The sequence below is a fragment of the Elephas maximus genome, chromosome 27 (genome assembly GCF_024166365.1).
Source record: "Elephas maximus indicus isolate mEleMax1 chromosome 27, mEleMax1 primary haplotype, whole genome shotgun sequence".
In the NCBI taxonomy this organism is placed as follows: Eukaryota; Metazoa; Chordata; class Mammalia; order Proboscidea; family Elephantidae; genus Elephas; species Elephas maximus.
Window position 1 is genome coordinate 36,335,898 of NC_064845.1, and position 25,756 is coordinate 36,361,653.

Below are 25,756 nucleotides of genomic sequence, written 5' to 3' on the forward strand. Positions count from 1 at the left end.
CCTTCCTTCCCTCCCTCCTGGGCACTAAAAGAAAACCCCCCGCAGCAAACCACCTCCCGCGCTCCTCGTTTCCAAGACAACCCCAGGCCCTGGCCGGCTTCCGTAAGAGCCCTCTGTAAGGCCCAGGTGAGTCTATCCTACTTGCGTTTTCAGGGCCTGGGCTACGACTTCAGCGCCAGACACCTGCTCCTCGCTCCTGTCGCCGCGCTCTGCGAGGCTGCTGTCCGACATCCTCCACCTCAAAGTAAAAGGCACTTGTGCAGCCTACAGCCAAGCTGACAATCGCCAGCGAAAGAAACCTTCGAAGAGGCCCGCGAGCCAATTGTCCGACCGCTCCTCTGACTGACAGGAGAGCAACCAACCGCTTTAAGTATCGGGAAGACGGAGGCGGGGCTAAAGCCAGCCCGCACTGAAGGTAAGGCGAGAATGTAAACCTACGCTTCCTCCAATCAGAACCGTGTTCTCCTCTCAGCGCCCCCATTCGTGGGGTCAGAGTGCCAGAGGAGGCGGGACTAGCAGGAGGCGGCGGTTTAGCAGGTAAGAAGCCGAACTTCGGAGGCGTTGGGAAGTCCGTCTGGCCGTCATCTCTCAACCTCTTACCATCCCGACGCTTTTCGGGAGCACAAAAGGCGAGTGGCGCATGCGCAGAGTCGAGGCTGGCTGAAGGCTCGGAGCTGGCCCGGCAGTGGGCGTGGCGCGGGCGCGGGCGCGCGCTCCCGGGGCCGCCCTGGGGTCTGCAGACAGGCTCCGCAAAGGCTGCTGGGAGATGAGGTCCGCTGCAGGGCGTCCTGTGGATCACGTGGTCCTGCCTGCCCCCCACCATGTACCCTGTGTTCTAGGCTTTGAGTCATAGTGATGCATGTCACGTATAAGGCCGTAGGCTTTGTAACAGGTTTATAGACTAGGAATTGAAGCTTCGAAACAAAAGTAATTTTCCCAGAGTCATTAGACCCAGACCTTGCTTCTGACCCCCAAATCGTACCCTCTATCCACCGTTCACTCCTTAACTGAGCAAGATCCGTTGAACCTCGTTAGTTTTGAGACATGTTTTCTGTAATCGTTGCTGCTAATCCACGTTACTGTCTTTTCAAAGTCAGGAAATGTGGGTTTTTGTAATTCTTAGATACAGTCCCTACCTGCAACCAGCCCGTGCACCGTAACTTTCCTGTAGCTTTTTTCAAGATTTTTCTCTTTGCCTTTGGTATTGTGCAGTTTGAATGTGATAAGCCTAGGTGTAGATTTAATGGTTATATATCCTGCCTGGTGTTCTCTGAGGTTCCTGTGATCCTGGATCTGTGGTTTAGTGTCAATAATTTTGGAAAACTCAGCCGTTATTATTTCAAATATTTCTTCTGTTCCTTTCTCTCTTCTTCTGGTGTTCCCGTTGCACATATGTTAAAAAAAATGTTACACCTTTTATAATTGTCCCACAGTTGTTGATTATTCTGTTCCTTGTGTGTTTTGTCTTTTTAGCATGCCTTATAATTTTCTGTTGAAATCCGAGGGAGAAGTGCAGGGTAAGAGGAACTGAGGTGCTTTCACTTGTAAAGTTGTATTGTTACTGATGTTGATGTGGTGGCTGAGTGTGGGAGGAGGGGAAGTGTTCTATCCTAAGATTAGGTTTTAATCTTTTAGTGAGGCTGTACCCCTGAGTTGTGACCTTCACAGGTGCTTCTTACCTTTTGCCCCCCATCGTTTAGGTGAAACAAGAACACTAGAGGGGCCTGGAGTTGGGTGTTTCCTTTCCCCCTACATTGAAGGGTAGAAGGGGGCTGGAGTTTGGCAATTCTCCTCCCCCATGTGGAAGGCTCAGTGTGGCTGGAGCTGGATATTTCACCTCTTCTAAGTTTGTTGTTGTTGTTAGCTGCCATCAAGTTGACCCCCAACTTGTAGTAACCCCACACACAACAGGATGAAATGCTGCCCAGTACTGTGCCATCCATATGATCAGCTGGGGATTAGACTGTTGTGACCCCTAGGGTTTTCAGTGGCTGATTTTCAGAAGTAGATCACCGGGCCTTTCTTTCTCATCTTAGTCTGAAAGCTCAGTTGAAACCAGTTCAGTATCATAGCAACACCCTTCTTGGAAAGAGCGATGGTGGCTGTGCTTGAGGTATATTGGTGGAGAATCAAACCCAGGTCTTATGCATGGGAAGGTAAGAATTCAAACACTGAACCACCGCTGCACCCCCAAGTCTATTAAAAGATAGGCTTTTCCAGGTTTTGACCTTTTGGAAGCAGATTTCCAGGCCTTTCTTCCAAGGCACCTCTGGGTGCGTTTGAACAACCAGCTTTTCAATTCGTAGTTGAGCACTTAACCACACAGTAGGTTAACAACAGCAACAAAAAAAAAACTTGACGTTGCCGCCGAGTTAATTTTGACTCATGAGGGCCACATGTGTTACAGGGTAGAACTGTTGCATAGGGTTCTTGGCTGTAATCTTTACATAAGCAGATCTCAGGCCTTCTGCGGCACCACTCAGTGGGTTCGAACCACAGACATTTTAGGCAAAAATTTTTGCTGCCCTCAGAAACCATCCCAGTAGCTGGGCTGTGATAAAACCCAGGTTGGCTAGAGTCTGGTAAAGCAGTTTCCCTTGAGGGCAGGCCCTGGACAAGGAGAACAGAGCACTATTTTAAAATGTTTACTTTTCTCTTCCCTCTCTAGTGGCGCACTTAAAATCTGGTGGGGCTCTTGAAAGTGAGGTTGGGCCTCCTAGAATTTTTTATCTCTCAACCTAGTCCACACTGAGTCTCCAAGAATCAGTTACCCTTTAAGAATTCCTAGGGGACGGACACTGGGTCTGGTGGCTGCAGCAGGGGTGGAGGTGTCTGTTCCCATAAGCTAAGCGGTGGTTTGCTGTTCGTCTGTCGCTCCAGCTTTGGGGCAGCGGTTTGCTCTTGTAACCTCAATTCTCTGGTGGATCTAAGAAGAGTTCTTGATTTTCAGATTTTCAGCATTTTATTGTTGTGAGGACAGGAAGGATAACTTCCAATCTCCTCACTCACTGGATGGGAAACTGGAAGGCCATAACTTTTTAAAATATCTTTGGGTGGAAAAATTGCTTGCAATGCGCAGTTGCTGATTCTGCCACCTCAGAGCTGTTAAACCATCTGCTCGGTAACAATAAACATAAAATCTCCAATCGTAGCAAAGAGTGGAACTTCTCGTATTTTGATGATTGGGACTGTTTTTAAGCAAAAAGACCAGTAATATGTGGACATAAAAGAGACAAGAAGAGAGAGGAGCAGGTCACGAGTAGTGAAATGAATGAGAAGCATCAGAAGTGAAAGGATTTCTAAGCCCAAGGCAAACCCGTGTGTGTCAGAGTAGAACTGTGCTCCACAGGGTCTTCAGTGGCTGATTTTTCAGAAGTGAATCACCAGGCTGCCTTTCTTCTGAGGCACCCCTGGTTGGATTTTTGGTTAGTAGCCAAGTGAGTTAACCGTTTCTACCACGCGGGGACTCCAAATGGTCTTTCCCTCTGTATTTCAACTCTCCACCCCCACCCCAAGCAGAGGACTGAAATGGCTGCCTGCCTGGGCCTCAAGGCCTAGCCTAAGGCAGCTCATCTAAGGAAGAGATGTCTTTCAAGTCTTATAGTTCATCTAAAAAAAAAATGAATGCTTAGAGAGATCAGAGCCATCACACAAATAGACATGCACACCCATGTTCATTTGCAGCATTGTTCACGATAGCAAAAAGATGAAAACAACCTAAGTGCCCATCAAGGGATTAATGGATAAACAAACGATGATACATACATGCAATGGAATACAGTGCAAAAATAAAGAACAATGATGAATTTGTGAAACATCTCACAACATGGATGAATCTGGAGGGCATTATGCCGAGTGAAATAAGTCAATTACAGAAGGACAAATACTGTATGAGACCACTATTATAAAAACTCATGAAAAGGTTTACACACAGAAAGAATCTTTGATGGTTGTGAGGGAAGGGAGGTATGGGGAGGGAAAAACAATAACTAGATAGTAGATAAGGGGTAACTTTGGTGAAGGGTTAGATAGTACACAATTCTGGGGGAGTCAGCACAGCTTGACCAGGGCAAAGTCATAGACGCTTCACAGACACATCCAAACTCCCTGAGGGACCGAGTTACTGGGCTGGGGCTGGGGACTGTGGTCTCAGAGAACATCTAGCTCAATTGGCATAACAGAATTTATGAAGAAAACATTCTACATCTGACTGTGGTGAGTAGCATCAGGGGTCTTAAAAGCCTGCGAGCAGCCATCTAGGCTACACCTACTGGTCCCATCCCAGCTGGAGCAAAGGAGAATGAAGAAAACCAAAGACACAAAGGAAACATTAGTCCAAAGGAGTAATGGACCACAACTACCATAGCCTCCAACAGACTGAGCGCAGAGCAGCTAGAAGGTGCCCAGCTACCATCACTGACTACCCTGATAGAAATCACAGTACATGGTCCTGGACAGAGCAGGAGGAAAATGTAGAACAAAATTGAAATTCACACACACACACAAAAAAGAGACCGGCCTTACTGTCTGACAGACACTGGAGAAACTGCAAAAATATGGCCCCCCCAGACCATTTTAACTCAGTACTGCAGTCAGTCCTAAGGTTCACCCTTCAGCCAAAGATTAGACGGTTTTATAGTACAAACAATAACACATGTGAGGAACGTGCTTCACAGCTCAGTCATACACGTGAGACTATATGGGCACACCAGCCCCAAAGCAAAAAAGGAGCAGGCAGGAGGGGACAGGAAAACTGGACATACGGAAACAGGGAACCCGGAGTAGAGAAGAGGAGAGTGTTGACACATCACGGCTTGGCAACCAGTGTCACAATACAATTTGTGTATTGTTTAATGAGAAACTAATTTACTCTGTAAACTTTCACCTCAAGCACAATAAAATAAATAAGTAAATGTTGGTCTTGCGTTCTCTCCCAGAATGTATCCATATTTTACTATAAAATGACATTTTTATTGGGGTATAATAAGCATACAATGAAACGCACAGATCTTAAGTACCAGTTAGATGAGTTTTGACAAAACCCAAAATAAAAAAGACATTTTAAAGCACTTACCTGTCAGATAAAATTGACACTCCAGAAAGATGTAGGACGTTCTTTGATGGCTTCAGATAGTTCCTGGCACTTGAATCCCGGCCCTGTTTGAGAAGCACGAACCCCACCCCCTCCATCATGAGTACTGTTTATATCAGTAACCTCTGTGACAGTCTTGACCTCATTACACCAGAATCACTTGGAAAACTTTTTAAAAAAACGTTGCTTAGGTCCTACCCCAGATCTTCTGAATCAGACTCTTAGGATAAGTTAAGCACCTGTATTTTTTTTTTTCCCAAAGCGGGCCAATTTTGATTTGCAGCCAGAATTGAGAACCAGTAGCTCTAAGTCTGTACTCAAGGGAGCCCTGGTGGCACAGTGGTTCAGGTACTCGGCTGCTAACTGAAAGGTCAGAGGTTCAGACCCATCCGGTGGCTCCACGGGAGAAAGACCCGGCAATCTGCTTCTGTAAAGATAAAACCCCATGGGGCGGTTCTACTCTGTCGCATGGGGTCATTATGAGTCAGAATTGGCTCAGTGGCACCTAACAGCAACAATCACAGCTCTGTATAAAGGCTGAAGACACTAGGTGATAATTCAAGCTATGATTGCCTGTTAGCAAAGTAATACTGTTGATTAATTTGCACGAGATGGTTCAAAGTTGGTTGGACATAGTCTGCACGAATCTATCCAACAGGCAGTCAGTTCAAGGAGCCTTGTGTCCACTTCGTTATTTCTAGAATCACTGAGAGAACTGCTTACTGAGTACAAAGAGCACTGAAAACTCCGAATTGGGACAGATTGTCTGAGTCCAGATTAACTGGTTTTTCAAAAAGATAAATTCTTAACTGGCTGGCTTCTAGCCGCTCAGCAAAAAGCAACATCCTTGAGCTTATTTAAACTTGCTTTCACCTTTAAACCTTTCAGTTCAGGGTTCAGTGTTCCACTGTTCACTTGGGTCTGATGATTCAGCAAAAGCGATGCGCTTCCAGGCTTAGAGGGACAAGGACAACTCTTTTTGTCCTTGTCAAATTGTCGTGATAGGATCCCAGGGATTCTTTCTTAATTCACCCAAGGCTCTTGGTGCAGACTTGGTAAGCATTAACCATGGTCCTTATTACCTTGTTTGGCAGTAAGTGTGGATATTCATTCCTTCATTACGAGGAGGAGGAAACCAAAAGAGGAACAAATGTAATTTTTTTTGAAAAGAAAGGAGTACAGTATTGATAAGAGCAGAATGGGGTCTGGATTTGAGGCTGTCAAAGTTATATGGGGGCTGTCTTCCACCTGGGCGAGGAGAATATCCAGGCAGCTAGGCACTTTAGTAAGAGTTGCAAATATAGTGCATGGAGAGTATATAGTCTCTAAAGGTTTAAAATAGCTTCCACAGGGAGTAACTCCTCAGGCACAGAAATTGTGATTAGAAAAACCAAACCCATTGCCGTCGAAGTCCATTCCGAATCATAGCGACCCTGTAGGACAGAGTAGAACTGCCCCATAGGGCTTCCAAGGAGTGGCTGGCAGGTTCAAACTGCAGACCTTTTGGTTAACAGCTGAGCTCTTTTTTACCCAGTATCCCACCAAGGCTCCGAGAAATTTTGATAGTATGTTTGAATTTCAGTGAACTAACAAAAGCACTGATAATCCTTGTGTTTATCTTAAAGCTGAACCTGTGAGAAATCGTCTCACAAACATATTTCATCAACCCGAAAGCCATTATAAGAGTAACAAGAAAGGAAATCTCTGTAGAATGCTATTTATAAAACTAGTATTGAAATGTGAACGGCAGGAAATGTGCTGTAGGAAATATTTAAGCAGAAACAGAGCAGGCGATAAAATAATGCCATAAAATGGCACTTTGAATAAAACAGGTCAAATGGACTTTGTTTGCTTCTCAAATTTATGGGCTACAGAGTACCAAAGCTCAGAGGTGGGCTGACAGCAAGGCCAATGAGAAGCAACTTTATTATTGAGCCGTCAGGGACAAATTTAGTGCCTGTTACCAGCCAACGGGCACTGGGAGTTTTTCCCAGTTGCCATATGACCTGGAGAACAGTTGGCTTCCTGCCTCTGGCTTGGCCTGGCAAGCCCTCCACCTTTGCTTTGCATGTTAATGCCAGTGAGACCCAGAACCGGAGCAGGGAGCTCTTCGGGAAGGAAGCCCAAGGAACGATGTTTCCCTGTTTTCCCTTTGTCTTCATCCATTGTGTTTTCTTTAGCAAATTCGGCAGAGTTTGGCATCAGGATTTGCTAACTCACTAGCAAGGATATTCACTTTGTGTAAAATGTACCGGGAAATGGTGACAGCTGTATGTTGTGCTGTGAAGACATAAAAGGGATTTATTTCAAATGCTTTAGAAATCATAATACAGTATTTCTGCACTGTAATGAACTCTACACTTGAGAGTGTCACCTAGGAAACAATGGTACCAGTATTTAAATGTTTTCTGTTTTCATTCGTTTCTTCTGTTTTGCCATCAGCATTTATTGCAACTCCTTGCTTTAGCTTTCTAAATTGTACCTGATCACTTGGTTTGCCTTTAATGTATTCTCTATTTCAGCAAAACAAAAAATTATCTTTATGGAAGAATCTCTGAGTGATTCCCAGAGATGTGGGGCCAAACTGGGGTATAACCCTAGGTGAGGGAAATCTTCACGATGAAGAGTTTAAGCCCTTAACCTTCTTTCTGCATTATAACCTTTGAGTTCTGGTTTGGAGCTTAGCCGGGATTTATTGTTTTAGTCACTTTTTTTTTTTTTGATTGTGCTTTAAGTGACAGTTCACAAATCAAGTCAGTCTCTCATACAAAAATTTATATACATCTTGCTATATACTCCTAGTTGCTCTCCCCATAATGAGACAGCACACTCCTTCTCTCCACCCTGTATTCCTGTGTCCATTCAGCCAGCTTCTGACCCCTTCTGCCTTCTCATCTCCCCTCCAGACAGGAGCTGCCCACATGGTCTCATATGTCTACTTGAGCCAAGAAGCTCACTCCTCACCAGTATCATTTTCTATCTTATAGTTCTGTCCAATCCCTGTCTGAAGAGTTGGGTTTGGGAATGGTTCCAATCTTGGGCTAACAAGGTCTGAGGACCATGACCTCCAGGGTCCTTCTAGTCTCAGTCAGAGCATTAAGTCTGGTCTTTTTACGAGAATTTAGGGTCTGCATCCCATTTCTATCCTGCTGCATCAGGGATTCTCTATTGTGTTCCCTGTCAGGGTAGTCATTGGTTGTAGCCGGGCACCATCTAGTTCTTCTGGTCTCAGGCCATAGTCTGATTTATGTGGCCCTTTCTGTCTCTTGGGCTTAAAATTACATTTTGTCTTTGGTGTTCTTAGTCACTTATTCTTTATACATTTAACATTTATGACATCTTTCAGACACATGATTAAGAATAAAGATTAATACACATCAAAAAAAAAAATTTTTTTTTTTAATGTACCCAGCCTCTAGTTTAAGAAGTACGACATTACAAAGAAGCCCCTGTGTATCTATCCTTCCCTCATTGCATCTCTCTCCCTATCCCATGGAGGTCACCACTGTCCTGAATTTGATGTTTAGAATCCCCGTGTTATCCATCCTTCAGGTGATGAACATTTAGGTTGTTTTTAGCTTTTCGATATAATAAGCAGTGTGCCCTGAACATTCTTGCATGTCTCCTTGTACACACGTATGAGAGTTTCTATGTATATATATCTAGAGCTGGTTTATCATCGGTCTTACGAGATATTGCCAGACTGGTCTCCAAAGTCATTTTATCAATTTATACCCCCACCATCTAGGTATGAGAAACACCTCTTTCTCTACATCCTCAATTGATACTAAAACCAAAATACTATGGAACTTTAAAAAAAAATTTACCAATCGTGATATGAAATGGCTTCTCATTTCCATTTCCTTACCTTCTAACTAGGCTAAGTTGTGTGTGTGTGTGTGTATATATATATACACATTGAAATCTGTGAAAGCCAGAACTCGACAGAACTGCTTTGTTTTTCAAGGTCTTGCAAGTTTCCTGCCTTTGAAGGGGTGCAGTCTTACCACCTTTCTATCGTTCGTTTTAGTGGAGAATATTTGAGTTTTTCTTCTCTGACAGGTTTCCGCCTTACACAGTTCACTGTTTTCACAGGTTTTTTTTTTTATATTTATATCTATATCTGGAAACCCTGATGGCATAGTGGTTAAGTGCTACAGCTGCTAACCGAAGCCTTGGCAGTTTGAATCCTCCAGGCGCTCCTGGGAAACTCTATGGAGCAGTTGTACTCTGTCCTGTAGGGTCGCTTTGAGTTGGAATCGACTCGACGGCACTGGGTTTGTTTGGGCACTGAGTATATCTATATATCTATATCTATCTATCTAATCTACCTATCTATCTATCTATACTACATACATACCAAAAAACTAAACCCGTTGCCATTGAGTCGGTCCCAACTCATAGCAACCCTGTACGTGTATGTACATAAATATATAAAGAGTTGTTAGCCGAGTCAAATTTCGACTCATGGCGACCCCATATGACAGAGTAGAACTGCATGTAGGGTCTCCTAGGCTGTAATCTTTACAGAAATAGATCACCAGGTCTTTCCTCCCGCTCATGGGTTTGAACTGCCAGCCTTTCAGTTAGCAGCCAAATGCTTAACCATTGTGTCACCAGGGCTCCTTCTATACATATATGTATGTATACATAAGTATATATATCATCCGGATTGCTTCTTTTGTGAATTACCCTATTCTTTATCGGGTTGCTTATCTTTTCCTTATTGATTTGTAGGAACTCTTTACATATTCTAAATACCAATTCTTTGTCTTTTAACTTTGTTTATGGTTACTTTTGAAATGCAGAGTTTTTTTTTTTTAACTTTTTGTATTCACATTTGACAGTTCTGCCCCCATCCCTTTATGTTCTTTACTTTTTGTATCTTATTTAAGAAAGCTTTCCCTAACCTGAGGTCATGAAGATTTTTTGTATATTTTCATCAAAAAGCTTAAAGTTTTGTCTTTTATATTTAAGTCTCTAGTCTGCCTGAAATTGATTTTTGCGTATGATGAGAGATAGGAATCCATTTTTTTCCCCATATATTTACCTCAGTTGAATTTGCTGTGTAACCTTCCAAAACTTAGTTGCTTAAAACAGCAAACATTTATTTAACTTACAATTCTGTGAGCTGACCATTTGGGCTGGGCTCAGCTGGGCATTTCTGCCTAGGCTCAGCTGGGCTCAGACATGTGGCTTTGGTCAGCTACCGGTCAGTTAGGAGGCTCTTCCACTGGAGGTTGCCCGGTTGTCAGCTGGGGTGATAGGGATATCACCACTGAGCCATCTATCCCTCGTCATTCAGCAGGTTAGCCGTGAGCTCTTCAGATGATGGCAGCAGGTCCCAAAAACAGAAGGGGACGAGCCCCATTGTGTAAACCTCTGTGTGCCATGCTTACTAACATCCCATTTGCCAAAGCAGGTTACACAGCTCAGCCCAGACTCTTGAGTGGGATGGCATTAAAGTTGCATGGTAAGGGAACCTGGGTACAGAGAGGGGAATGATTACTGGCCATTTTTTTTTTCTTTTATTATACTTTAGATGAAGGTTTACAGAACAAACTAGCTTCTCATTAAACGGTTAGTACACATACTGTTTTATGACATTGGTTAACAACCCCACAACATGTCAACACTCTCCCTTCTTGACCTTGGGTTCCCTATTACCAGCTTTCCTGTCCCCTCCTGCCTTCTGGTCTTTGCCTCTAGGCTGGTGTGTCCCTTTATTCTCCTTTTGTTTTATGGGCCTGTCTAATCTTTGGTGGAGGGTGAACCTCAGGAGTGACTTCAATACTGAGCTAAAAGGGTGTCTGGAGGCCATACTCCCGGGGTTCTTCCAGTCTCAGTCAGACCAGTAAGTCTGGTCTTTTTTTGTGAGTTAGAATTGTGTTCTACATTTTTCTCCAGCTCTGTCCAGGACCCTCTATTGTGATCCCTGTCAGAGCAGTCAGTGGCGGTAGCCAGGCACCATGTAGTTGTACTGGACTCAGTCTGGTGAAGGCCATAGTAGTTGTGGTCCATTAATCCTTTGGGCTAATCTTTTCCTGTGTCTTTAGTTTTTTACATTCTCCCTTGCTCCTGAAGGGGTGAGACCAGTGGAGTATCTCAGATGGCCACTCACAGGCTTTTAAGACCCCTTACTGTCCATTTTTATAATCAGTTTACCATCATATCCAATTGTCCAAGCATCGTTTATGGTATAGTTTATTGGTTGATCCATAATGCCACCTCTGTCATATGTCAATCAATAACATATTTTTTCTGTTCCATTATGAATTAACTGTTATTGTATAACAGATTACCACACATTTAGCAGCTTAAAACAACAGTTTCCATGGGTTAGGAGTCCAGGCACAATTTAACTGGGTCCTCTTCTCAGGGTTTCATGAGGCTACAAATGAAGGTGTTGGCCAGATTCGTGGTCTCAAGTGAGACTCAGAGTCCTCTTCCAAGCTCAGTTCGTTGTTGGCTGAATTCATTTCCATGCAGTGATAAAAGAAGGGGTTTGCTTCTTCAAGAACAGCAGGACAGTCTGAGCTCAAGGAGGACCCTAGTTCTTCCTTTAAAGAGTTTCACCTGATTAAGCCAGCTGCACCCAGGATAACCTTCTTCTCAAACTCATTGCTGTCAAGTCAATTCTGACTCATAGGGACACTATAGGACTTCAAAAAAAAAAAAACCAAACTCATTGCCATGGAGTCGATTCCGACTCATAGCACCTGTATAGGACAGAGTAGAACTGCTCCTTAGGGTTTCCAAGGAGCACCTGGTGGATCTGAACTGCTGACCTTTTAGTTAGGAGCTGTAGCTCTTAACCACTATGTCACCAAGTTTTCCCATAGGATTTTAGATTAGCTCAAAATCAACTCATTTGAGACTTCAGTTACATCTGTGAGATCCCTTCATTCTTGGCATACTCTGTCAACTAAAAGCAAATCACAGTTTCTCCTGGCGTGTCCACCATACATTTCCGTTTCTTACATCAGTCTTCCAGTTACACATACATACTTTGGATCTCATTCACCCGTACTCCATATCAGTCATTTTCTCTTGAATCATTTTCAACTCTTATGTTTCCATTCATATTGTTCACTTTTCTCATTCCTGATCTCCGTGCCACTTACTATATTTACAGCATCGTCTGATTCCTTCGAGCCACTCCATATTTGTTTTAATTTCATGTTTTTTCTTCTAGTTCTTTCCAGAGCTCTGCCAGAGAACATTTCATTTCTTTTTTTTTTCCTTATGTTCTTATCCCTGATCTATTTAATGTGTTACAGAAACAATTGCTTCATTTTTGCTTCACAAATTGCTTCATTTGTGAGAAAATGTTTGGTCACAGTTTTTATGTTTGGTGCCAATTTTCTGGTGAGTGATCTTCACTTGGATTTTATTTTCTTTTCTCGTAGTATCTTTTAATAGATCTTGTGCTTTTTTTTTACTCAGCTTGGAATGAGTGAATTTTCCCTGGACCATTTATTTTCAGGAGGTTTGGGTGGAATAAGGGACAGTGCTGTTCTAGTTTGACAGTTATTTTCTCTCAGCGCTTTGAAGATTGCATCTTCTTAGTCTATGGCTGCTTTTGAAAAGTCTGCTGTAGATTTCTTTTTATTTATCCAAAATCTGGTACTTCTGAATTTTATTTAGATGGAAAATTCTCAACCATTATTCCTTCAAATATGTGTCATTTTTTCGCCTTCTGAACTTTCAAATGGACATGTGATAAATCAAAAACCAAACCAAACCTGTTGCCATTGAGTCGATGCCAACTCATAGCTACCCTATATAGGACAGAATAGAACTACCCCGCAGAGTTTCTAAGGAGCAGCTGGTGGATTCGAACTGCTGACCTTTTGGTTAGCAGCCGTAGCTGATTGTAGCTCTTGATCACTGCACCACCATGGCTCTAGACATATGATAGATCATCTTAATTATCCTCTGTGTTTCTTTTTTAAAAAAAAATTTATTGTGGTAATCCTCCATGTCTCTTATCCAATTTTTTAGAAATTTCTATCATCTCTGTGGTACCTTCTAAGCAAATTTTTTTCCAGCTCTAACCCCCACGTCACAAAATCTCTCTTTTGCCATCCTAAATCTGCTTTTTAAATTTACCCGTTGAGATTTTAATTTTATAGCTATAATCTTCACTTACAGTAGTTCTTTTGGGTACTTTTTCAGAGTCATCTGGTTTTATTTGGCGGTGTCTTATTCCTTTTACGTAGATTCTTCTAGGCCCTTCTTTAATCATCTTAAATGTGCTTGTTTCTTAATCTGTACCAGTAATACTATCATCTCAGGTTATTGTGGGCCTGGTTTTTCTGTGTTCTTTTGACTGTCTTTTATGATAGCTTATTTCCTTGTGGGTTTTATAATTTTGAATTGTGACCTCGTGTTTACTGGGGCTCTCACTGTGGGACTCTTGAGTGGCCTGAGTTGAAGGTGAGCTCCTCCAGAAGGCCATGGGTTGGCTTTTCCAGGTATGTCAGGACTGTTAGCATCTCAGGACCACTTTGTGTTTACTTCTTGGCCTAGGATTTCCTGAACCCAAATAAGGAAGTGGGTAATTTTTTTCCTACTCAGATCCTGAGATAAGAAATACAGGTTTCTATGTCAGATAGTTTCTTACAGGCAAGCAGGTTTTTGTTTGTTTGTTTTTCCATCTTTTCAATGAGGATATACCCTTCGAAGATCCTAGTTGTATGCACAGATCTCACCCCAACTTCCTGCCTTATGTCAGGCCAAGATCATATCTTTTTCCTGGCCATTAAAATCTCAGTCCCTTAAATACCAAGAATGGGAAGTGCCCCAGTACCACCTTGGTGTCATGATTAGGTGCCATCAAGTCACTTTCAGCTCATAGCAATCCCATGTGACAGAGTGTAACTGCTCATAGCAATCCCATGTGACAGAGTATAACTGCCCATAGCCATCCCACGTGACAGAGTGTAACTGCCCCATAGCCATCCCGTGTGACAGAGTGTAACTGCTCATAGCCATCCCAGGTGACAGAGTGTAACTGCCCCATAGCCATCCCATGTGACAAAGTGAAACTGCCCCATAGCCATCCCGTGTGACAGAGTGTAACTGCCCCATAGCCATCCCGTGTGACAGAGTGTAACTGCCCCATAGCCATCCCGTGTGACAGAGTGAAACTGCCCCATAGCCATCCCGTGTGACAGAGTGTAACTGCTCATAGCCATCCCGTGTGACAGAGTGAAACTGCCCCATAGCCATCCCGTGTGACAGAGTGTAACTGCCCCATAGCCATCCCGTGTGACAGAGTGTAACTGCCCCATAGCCATCCCGTGTGACAGAGTGTAACTGCCCCATAGCCATCCCGTGTGACAGAGTGAAACTGCCCCATAGCCATCCCGTGTGACAGAGTGTAACTGCCCCATAGCCATCCCGTGTGACAGAGTGTAACTGCCCCATAGCCATCCCACGTGACAGAGTGTAACTGCTCATAGCCATCCCGTGTGACAGAGTGTAACTGCCCCGCAGGGCTTTCTAGGCTGTAATCTCTGGGGAAGTAGGTCACCAGGTCTTTCGCCCGCAGAGCTGCTGAGTGTGTTCGACCTGCTGACTTTTTGGTTAGCAGCTGAGTGCTTAACCATTGCACCACCAGGGCTCCTTACCACTCTGGTTTTCAGCTATTTGTGTTTTTCCTTATCATTTTCAGTGATTAGAAAAACAACAAAAGAGAATGAAGAAAACCAAAGATGCAAGGGAAAGATTAGTCCAAAGGACTAACGGACCACAACTACCACAATCGCCACTAGACCGAGCCCAGAACAGCTGGATGGTTCCCAGCTACCACCACCAACTCCTCTGACAGGGAGGACAGTAGAGGGTCCCATACAGAGGTGGAGAAAATCTAGAACAAATTTCAAATTCACACAAAAAAAGACCAGACTTGCAGGTCTGACAGAGACTAGAGAAACCCCAATTGTATGGCCCCTGCACACCCCTTTTAACTCAGTACTGAAGTCACTTTCCAGGTTCACCCTTCAGCCAAAGATTAGACAAGTCTGTAGGGCAAACAGAGCCCTGGTGGCACAGTGGTTAAGTGTTCGTCTCCTAACCAGAAGGTCGGTAGTTTGAATCCACCAGCCGCTCCTTGGAAACCCTATGTGGCAGTTCTGCTCTGTCCTATAGGGTCACTGTGAGTCTAGGAATCGACTCAACAGCAACAGGTTTTGTTTTTATAGGGCAAACAATAACACAACAAGGAATGTGCTTCATAGTTCAATCATGTATATGAGACTAAACGGGCTCGCCAGCCCAAAAGCAAAGATTAGAAGGCAGGAAGGGACAGGAAAATTGGACATACGGAAACAGGAAATCTGGAGTAGAGAAGGGAAGAGTGTTGACACATCGTGGGGCTGGCAAGCAATGTGACAAAACAATTTGTGTATTAATTGTTTAATGAGAAACTAATTTGCTCTGCAAACTTTTACCTAAAGTACAAAAAAAACCAGGGCTTCGAACCGGTTCAATCTGGTTCAAGCCCCTGCTGAGAACGTACATTTCCACCTCTAGATATACTGAATCCGCATCAACATTTTAATAATATATTCAGGTGATTCTTATGTATGATAAATTTTGAGCACCACTGCTCTGCTAGTTGTTCTTGGAACTGATCCCTAACTGGCAGCATTAGCATTGCCTGGGAACTTGTTAGAAATGCAGATATTCAGCAGGATTTTGAGCCAGAACCAATCGGTTTGAAGCTCTGATTAAAGAAGAAAGTAAAACAACATAACATTTAAGGAAACATTTTAAATTCCAATAAAATGACCTCCCCCCTTTTCACTTATTCACATTCATTTCCAGGCTTTGTTTACACACATACATATTTTACTTACTTATAATCATAGTAAAAAAATGAAAGTAGAATATAGAAAAATTTGAATTATGTGTTTGTTTAGCACTCCCTAAGCATATTTCTTTATCAAGAGCTAATATTCTGGTTGATGTACATTAATTTCCATGATTGTCTTCCTGTTGGACATCGCTTGTTTCCAGCTTTCATCTTTTGGGACTCCTGCATCAGTTTTAGCTAGCTTCCACTTACTGAAAACTAAGAACTTCACATCAGATATTTTTATTTCCAATGTATAGATGAAAAAATTGAAGATTATTTATGTAAAATAACTTACTCGAGGTTATAGAGCAAGTATGTATCACATCCAGGGTTTCACCTCAGGTACGTCTAACGTGAAAGCTCAGAATTTTTTTCCCCGTGATACACCATCATTTCACCTGATACGTTTTTCTCTTGTTTTGGTTGTCTAAGACAAAGTCCCAGAAGTAGACTGTGACCCATTATATCAGTTGTTAAATTTGTTTTTACCAGTGAGACATTGCTATTTATTACCATTTTACTGGTTTGGCAATACCTTAAATTTTTTGTTTTCATATTTAATGTTTTTGAATGGTACCAGTTTTAATCTTTATTTTGTGCTTTGCTTATAAATTTAAGTCTTTCGAAGTGTTTGTTTATGAATTTGTTCTCTTCTTGTTAAAATCTGTCCTCGTTCATTGCCTGTTTACAAATGTTGTCTTAATGTTTATATTTTAGGTGTTAATTTTAATTTGTCAATCTGTTTCCTCTATTATTTCAACTGTTTCAACTTTAGAAAGTTATTTAAGTGAATATCTGATACCCAATTGTAATTTTTGCTAGCTTTCCTAACTCCTGATTTTGAGTTTATTTTTGTATATGGCCTGAGGTGTTTAGATTTATTTCCAAATTGTTATTCAGACACTTTAATGTTATATGCAGTCTTTTCAATTCATTGTTTTGAGTGTGGTGGCATAAAAAGAGTGAGGGCTTTTGGCAAAATAGATTTGGGTTAAATTCTGGCTCTGGATACCAAGGCTCTTCCGGTTTAGGAGCAACCTCTTCCCAAAAAAGAGCTAGAATGCCCCCCTCTGCTTTGCCTTCAGGGCTCAGCAGTGTAGCACCAACATCTGTCATGAGAGTGACTGAAACCTTCCATAGCCAACCCTACACTTTTACCACCCCCAGAGCTCCGGACCTGGAGGGCTTAGATCTTGTCCCAGGAAATGCTGCAGGACATAGGAACCAGTCAGGTGGCTTCTCCTGTAGGATCTAGATGGCACAGGCAGTGGGACTTGAGCTAGTAACCTGGATACAGCTATGGAGGACTTGGCTGAGCTCAAACCTTTGCCAGAGGAACGAGGCATACAGGTAATTGCTGATTTAACCAAAGCAGAAGAAAAACAAAAACACAAAGTTCCTCTAAGAAGACAAACAGAGGTGTGAGTACAGACCATTTCTCTACACAACTGCCATGCCAGGGTGGAGAAAATGGCCAAGCTTGTAACTAGGGCTGGAAAGGTCACTGTCATTCATAATCATGTGCTGTCCTCTAACTGAACACCATTGCCCACCTTCGGTATGCTAAGCGTGACTCATGTCTTTCACCATGCTTGTGTCAAGAGCATCCTCCGGAGGTACCTGGAAACTGATGGTACCTAGACCCGTTTGCTTGCGTTTTGCTGTTCTACCTTTAGTAACCTTGACTCTGCTGCTCCCAAGTATATACTTCCTGGTCTCTCCACAGAAGAAGGTGGCCTTTGAGGTGTTTTCTCTAGTGCTCTATTTTACTTTAGCTTGTCTTCTTGTTTCTTTCACACTTATTACGACGTCCAGACCCAGTTTTAACAGACTATCCTATTAAGGATTGTCGTTTTGATTTGGGGAGCATGGTCTTTGACTCTGTCATCTGTTCCATTGTTCTCCACTGTCTGCATCCTCACCATCACATCAGCTCTGTGATCTGGTTTTCCACTCCTGAGCACCAGCGGATAAGAAGAGCAGAAGGGTGCTCAGGACTTGATGTGATAGTGTGTCTACTATACACTTAGTGATATTGCGTCCACCATACACTTACAATGTTGCAGCCACCATAGCGTCCACCATACACTTAGTAATGTTGCATCCACCATAGTGTCCACCATACGTTTAGTGATGTTGTGTCCACCATAGCGTCCACCATAAACTTCGTAATATTGCATCTACCACACACTTAATAATCACAAAGAGCCTTAAAAGTATGACATGTGGTTCTAGTACACACTGGTTACATTTCTCATGGGTTTCCAGCCTTCAGGTCCACATTACCTAGAAGGTGGCTGTTCTGATGACGCCAACTTGAGGTAGTCCAACAAGGAAATGAAGGAGAAATTTCCCAAAGGCTTTAAAAACAATTCTTTTTCCAGCCAACATGGCACCATAGAAGCACCACACCATCCCTCCATAGCAAAGACCCAAAAAACTAAGTAAGCCAGAGACAGATGTCATTCCTGGAACCTGAAGTGTCAAATGAAGAGATAAAGAACTCAGCCAAGCACTGAATGGAATAAGAAACTGACAGAGGACAGAGAACAAGGAGAGAAACATGCCGAAGGCCCCATCAGCTAACGTAGCATGGATCCGCCATCTTGGATTCTTGTCAGGGATCAGCAGACAGGGAGCACTGGAAAGCAGTTTCACAGAACTCCCAGCAGGAGACAGAGTACTTGGTAACCAACGATACAAGCTTTCCCACCCCCCATTCTTTCCCTGCTGCTCTACCTCCAAGCTCCCTGGCTAGCTGCGGTGGCTCAGCTGGTGGGGAAGTGCAGCATCCATGCCACCTGGATACACCCCACCCATGTCAGAGATAGGCAGACAGGGAGTACAAGAAAACAGCTTCACAAAGTTCCCAGCAGGAAAGAGAGCACCTGGTGAGGAGCGGTATATGGTTTCATAACGTCCCTTGCTCCGCTTGCCTTCAGCCTCCTTTGCTTCCTGCCAGCTGCAGCCCCTTGGCAGGGAGGCAACTGCTTTGGCCTCAGGCTGCTTGGATTCGCCCTGCCTACACTGGCCAGGCCTCTGAGCTGGTGTTGGTTCTTTCCATCTCTTTTGGCCTCCTCTGTGCCTCCTACTACCTTCCCCTCCTTTATCTGGAATACCTGGCTCCGTATGCCATCTTTGCTTCTTCTCGAAAGGCTATTAAACCACACTCAACTGGGGAACCACTCCCCCAGCCACGACACCATGCTGGTGGGATCCTGGGGCTTTTTTTTTCCTTTGTTTGTTTTCTTTTTCTTTTCACAGCTTCTAGCCAGGCTGCACTGCACAGTTTAGGAGCCACTCTCCCAATCTGCGCAGCCGCATAGGTGGATCCCTGGGGCGTTTCTTTCTTTTTTTTTTCCCCCCCTTCTTTTTTGTTTTTTTCTTTTCTCTCTCTTTTTCCCTTTCTGTCTTTCTCCATTTTTCGGTTCTCCTCTCTCTACACTTATCTCCTTTTCCTCTCTCCTCAATACCTGGTGCTGTGTGACATCTATACCCCCCGAGCCAGGCTATACTGCGCAGCCTGGGAGCCACTTCCCCAATCTTACCAGCCCCACCAGTGGGACTCTGGGTCTCCTGGGGTCTTTTCTTTTCCAAATTTTTGTCTAGTTATTTTTTCTTTCTTTTTCCTTTTTTTTTTTTTTTTTTGCTTTTCTCCATTTCTAGGTTTCTCATCTATCCGCTCCAGAGGCAAGCTCCCTTAGCACTCTTTTTTTTTCTTTGTTTGCTTGTTTTTGTCTCCTGTTCCTCTCTTTTCTCTCTCCTCTTTCCCATACCCCTATTAACTCCACACATCACAATCTCCCACCTCTTTCCTGCCTACTTGCACCATGCACTGAGCATCACACCCCTGAGCAGCAAATCCACGACCTACTGGAATCTGCCCAGCACTGATTCCTCGCCCGCCTTATTGGCCCTAGTATGTGCCACAAACAACCCATCCCAGCCCCTCCCTTTCAGCTGAATCTTCCCTGCTGCACCATAGCTGAATGACTGGCAGTGCCCACTGGACAAGGATGTAAAAAGTACTCTGATGACAGATGAGCAAAACAACAAAGAACGCACAGCCTGCCTGCTCAGATATAACCAAATAAAACAAAAAAAGAGGATGAAACAAACAAATCTACAATCAAGAAATGAACAAAATAACTACTGAATGTCCCAAAGACAGCAGACAGTATCAAAACATATTAAAAAAACAGGACAGGATGGCTCCAGTAGGAGTCCAAAATAAAACACCAGATGGCTTTCCAGTAGAACAAAAGGCACTAGAACTACCTTATAAAAAAAAAAAAAAATCAAATCACTAATATTGAGACAAATCCAAGTGTTGAAGCAAAAAGCAGATGAAAATGAGGAAAAAATAGACAAATTTATGGAAAAGGCAGACAAATTCATGGAAAATACAGACAAAAAAGTGAAACAATTCAGGAAATTAATACAAGAACAAAATGCCAAAATAAATTCACAACTAGGGATAATTCAAAACAACAATTAGAAATCCAAAAGATAAACAACAAGATTTCAGAAATGGACAGTGTCATAGAATGGCTGAGGAGCAGGTTTGAAACAATGGAAGATAGAATTGATGAAATTGAAGGCAAACACTTGGATACAACTCTGTTTGAGGAAAAATCAGAAAAAAGAATGAAGGAAAATGAAGAAACCCTGAGAATTATGTGGGATACAATCAAAAGCAAAAATTTGCCAGTGATCAGAGTTCCAGAAGAGGGAGAGAAGATGGAAAACACAGAGCAGATCATTGAAGCATTGCTGACAGAAAATTTCCCTAATACCGTGAATGGTGAAAAGCTGACCATCCAAGAAGCTCAATGAACTCCATATAGGATAGACCCCGAAAGAAAAACACCAAGGCATATCATAATCACACTCGCTAAAACCGAAGACAAAGAAAAAATCCTGCGAGCAGCTCAAGAAAAACAAAAAGTCACATACAGAGGAGAAACAGTAAGACTAAGCTCTGATTATTTGGCAGAAACCACACAGGCCAGAAGGCAATGGGGTGACATATATAAAACCTTGAAAGAAAAAAATTGCCAACCAAGAATAATGTATCCTGCAAAGCTTTTGTTCAAATATAGTGGTGAAATTAGGACATTTCCAGATACACAGATATTAAGGGAATATGTAAAAACCAAACCAGACTTACAAGAATTATTAAAGGGAGACCTTTGGCCTGAGAGCAAACAAAGTCAGACCACAGCCTGAATCTAGGACACAAGATTGTACTAGCCAGATACCAACCTAGGAAATGAACTTTCAAAGACTATCCAAAACCAAAAGAATTGCAACAGGGAACCAGAGAGGTTAATCTGTAAATGACAACAACATCAGAACGATAAAAGAGGTAATAAACAGTATAGGTATAAAACTTTCTAATGGAGAGGAAAGCAAGGCAAATCCAGGAAGATAAGGTTATATTTCAAGAAAACCACAAAGAAAGTTAACAAACCTACCCATCAAAATAAAGAAGAAAAACATAAAGTTTCAATAAAAACAAAAGAAATGAAGAAGAAATCTACAAACAAAAGAAACTCAGCACAGGAGAGTAAGAGGAAAAAAGAAAATGTTAACATCACAAAAAGAAGCACTACAAAATGACAGCAATTAACTCACACCTATCAATAATTACACTGAATGTAAATGGCCTAAATACACCCATGAAGAGACACAGAGTGACAGAATGGATTAAAAAAAAAAAAACTGCATCTATCAATATGCTGCCTACAAGAGACACACCTTAGAAACAAAGACGTAAATTTTTTAAAAATTAAAGGATGGAAAAAAACACATCAAGCAAATACCAAAAAAAGAGCAGGAGTGGCAATACTAATCTCAGATAATATAGACTTTAAAACAAAATCCACCATAAAAGACAAAGAAGGGCATGATATAATGATTAAAGGGATGATCCATCATGAAGACTTAACCATAATAAACACCTACACACCCAATGACAGGGCTCCAAAATACATAAACTCTAACAGTGCTGAAAAGAGAAATTGACAGTTCCACAGTAATAGTAGGAGACTTCAGCACACCACTCTCGGTAAAGGACAGAACATCTAGAAAGAAACTCAACAGAGATACAGAAGAGCTAAAGAGCCCAGTCAGCCAACGTGATCTCATAGACACGTACAGAACACTCCACCCAACAGCTGCAATATGCACATTCTTTTCCAACGCACACGGAACATTCTCCAGAATAGACCACATCTTAGGCCACAGAGCAACCCTCAACAAAATCCTAAACATTGAGATTATACGAAGTATCTTCTCTGATCACAATGCCATCAAAGCAGAAATTAACAACAGGAAGGGTAAGGAAAAAAATCAGTTACGTGGAAATTGAATAACACCCTGCTTAAAAACCACTGGGTAATAGAAAAAATCAAAGATTTAATCAAAAAGTTCCTAAATCAAACGAGAATGAAAACACATCGCACCAAAACCTTTGGGACACAGCAAAGGCAGTCCTCAGAGGTCACTTCATAGCACTAAATGCACACGTCAAAAAGAAGAAAGGGACAAAGTCAAAACATTAGTTACACAACTTGAACAAATAGAAAGAGAACAGCAAAAGAAGCCCACAGGCACCAGAAGAAAGGAAATAATAAAGATCAGAGCAGAAATAAATGAAATCGAGACTAGAAAAACAATAAAAAGAATCAACAAAACCAAAAGTTGGTTCTTTGAAAGGATTGACAAAATTGACAAAAGAAAAACAGGAGAGAACGCAGACAACCCAGATAAGGAATGAAATGGGGGACATTATAAGAGACCCAACTGGAATAAAAAGGATCATAACAGAGTATTACGAAAAACTATACTCCAACAAATTTGAAAACCTAGAGGAAATGGACAAATTTCTAGAAAAACATGACCTACCCAAAGTAACACAAAATGATGTTGAAAATCTGAACCAACCTTACGACCAGGGACACAATAGATGTTTCCAGATAGAATGGGAGAAAATGTGGAACAAAACTCAAATTCCTAAAAAAAAGGCCAGACTAAGTGGACTCGTAAAGACTAGAGGAACCCCCAAGACTGTCACCCTGGGATACCCTTTAAACTTCGGACTCAGACCAATCCTAATGTTCACCTATCAGCCGAAAGGCAGAATGGCACATAAATAATATCACCCATTTGTACTGTGCTCCTCTAAACAATCATCTGAATGAGACCTGTCAGCGTTTACCCCAGACCAAAGGTGATAATGGGAACAAGAAAGCTAGATTAATGGAAACAGAACAACCAGAATGGAAATAATGAGAATGCTGACACATTGGCGAAAAGTATAACTGATGTCACTGAATAGTATGTGTAGAAATTGTTAAATGAGAACCTAATTTGCTCTGTCAATTTGATCCAAAAACACAGTGAAATATTAAAGAAAAAAGATTCTTTGCTGACCCATTGAGCTTCATTTCTGAGAATTTTATGGTGGCTCATAGAGAACCGAGGATAAAGCCCAGCTGGAAACCATAAATATTCAAGAAAAGCAGAGCGGCTGGAAGTGGCACCACCATTTCTGTCACCAGAACGGACTGCTGGGGAGAAGCCCTCCCTCTGTGCCCTGGCCTTGCTGCCTGGACAGCAGTCACCTCCTCAACATTTCGTTTTTGGCCCTCAAGGACTACCTGTAACTTCCCTGCCAGCTCTCCTGTGCATTTGAGTAGGCATCTGTTACATTTTTGCAGAATATAGTTGGAAAGTTTTTCATATTATCTAGTGGGCCATATTGCCCGTTTTAGTCTTTGAAAATCACGAACATTATTTAAACAAGTGAAAATTCCTAACAACCCATTCTATAATGGTGCTCCTGTTATGGCTCAGAAAAGGACTGAGTACTTAAGCTGACCTGGATCAAATTGGTCTTGGGAGTTTTTATTTTCCCCCTCTAGTTTCTGTATTTAAATACTTCCCTGCTTATTTTCACTAAATGTGGTAGAAACACTTAGAAATGTATCCCAGTTCTATCAGCCCTACTGAAGAGGCGGCTGGGAAAGAAGGGTGATACATCTGACTCCTCTCTTCGACATGAGGGAAAGATAAGAGTCAGAATATAGGATGTACAAGCTTTTATCCCTTACTGCAAGGAGCCCCGGTGGCGCTCTGCTGCTAATCAAAAGGTCGGTGTTGCAAACCCACCAGCAGCTCTTTGGGAGAAAGATGTGGCAGTCTGCTTCCGTAAGGATTACAGCCTGGGAAGACCTATGGAGCAGTTGTACTATGTCCTGTAGCGTCACTATGAGTTGGGATCGACTTGACAGCAGCAGGTTTGGTTTGGGTATCCTCTACTCCAGTGGGTCTCCATGTGTGGGACCCCAGACCAGAAGCAACAACATCACCATCACCTGGAAACTTGTTGGAAACGCAGCTTTTCAGGTCCCACCCAAGATCTTCAAAACCCCTGGGCCTGGGGTCCAGTGATCTGTGTGTTAACCACCCTGCTCGTGACCCTGGTGGCACGCACAAGATTGAGAATCCCTGCTCTGGCCTGGTCACTCAGAATCTCTTGGGAGTGCTATCTTTGAATTTGTATTTACTTCTCCAGCAGCCACATTGAAGATTCTGTCATGCATGGTCTTTGGTTTGACCAATAATTTGTCCCAGTTCTTCAACATTTGCTAGGAGAGCCGGATCAGGAGCGCTTTAACCACTGCGCCACCAGGACTCCCTTCTGTTGCAGCACTGAAGAGCAGATACCCACTTGGGTTAATGATACTGAATTTCTCCACAGGGTGGCAGTAGAAAACCTGTTGAATCAGTCTCGGCTGGGGTTCTTTCTGTCCAGAGAAAGACTAAGTCTTTTATCCAAATATCACATGCGAAAAAGCCTTCTTTCATTAAATGTCTGGGCTTTTTAGGGAGCAGTTTTAAAGTTATGAAGACAATTTACCATTTGAGGAAAAGAAAGATGACTTGATGGTTCAAGTGGTAGAATTCTCACCTTCCATGCGGGAGACTCAGGTTTGATTCCCGGCCAAGGCACTTCAGCACAGCCTTTACTGTTCTGTCAGTGGAGGGTTGCCGTTACTGTGATGCTAAACAGGTTTCAGCAGAACTTCCAGACTAAGAGAGACTAGGAAGAAAGGCTGGGCGATCTACTTTCAAAAATCAGCCAGTGAAAACCCCAGGGATCACAACTGTCAGATCCGGTTGTACATGGGGTCCCTATGAGGGAGGGACCAACCCCAAGGCCGCTAACAACACCGACATTTAGATTAAAGTGTCACAGTCCTTTGGTTGCTTATTTAATTTCCTAAAATAAGTTATTCTAGTCAACAGAGCAGAAATTAGACTTAACCAAAGGCATGGTGCAAAGTTATACGTCTCTGCTACTCTCTTTTTTGAAGATAATAGTTGGAATTTTTAAAGAGTGACATCACAACTTACCAGTTCAACTCAAAAAACATGTTAACTTGATAGTTTATTCACTGTCTCTTGCATTTTGATGTCATCATCACTTGCCACTCGAAAGTGTTTACACTTGGCATTTTCAACTGAGACATCAGAAATCTTGTCGGTGGATGGGTGTGAGCAAGGATATCCAAGCTGAAACCATCATGGAGCTTCTTGTCTCAGGCCAGGCAAGGAATAGTTCATGACTGTCATATCAGATGGGAGAACCAGGAAACAAGAGGTAATTAAAAGACTTTCTGGGAAATGAAAAATCCCTTTGGGAGCTTCTTTAAATAAAGATTATGTATTAATAAATTAGATGGAGACACATATTATTTCTCCTCTCCGTGTAAAAGAATTTAGACAAGAAA

The 25,756-nt window shown here is 42.5% G+C and overlaps 2 protein-coding genes across 7 annotated transcripts in view; one reads left to right on the forward strand and one right to left on the reverse strand.

The window, feature by feature from the left end:
- The window catches only part of HACL1 (2-hydroxyacyl-CoA lyase 1), a 71,459-nt gene extending 70,940 nt beyond the window's left edge, over positions 1-519 (reverse strand). For 2 of the 4 annotated variants that reach the window (XM_049870981.1, XM_049870984.1), the window contains exon 1: positions 142-231. In XM_049870981.1, coding sequence (XP_049726938.1) covers positions 142-231 — 90 coding nt within the window. Of the gene's footprint in view, positions 1-141; positions 235-438 lie in introns of those variants that run through there. The other 2 variants (XM_049870983.1, XM_049870982.1) reach the window with 2 other exon arrangements.
- BTD (biotinidase) overlaps positions 325-25,756 on the forward strand; it is a 44,372-nt gene continuing 18,940 nt past the window's right edge. The window contains exon 1 of one of the 3 annotated variants that reach the window (XM_049870993.1): positions 325-415. The gene's annotated coding sequence lies outside the window, so the exon portion shown is untranslated. The other 2 variants (XM_049870994.1, XM_049870992.1) reach the window with 2 other exon arrangements.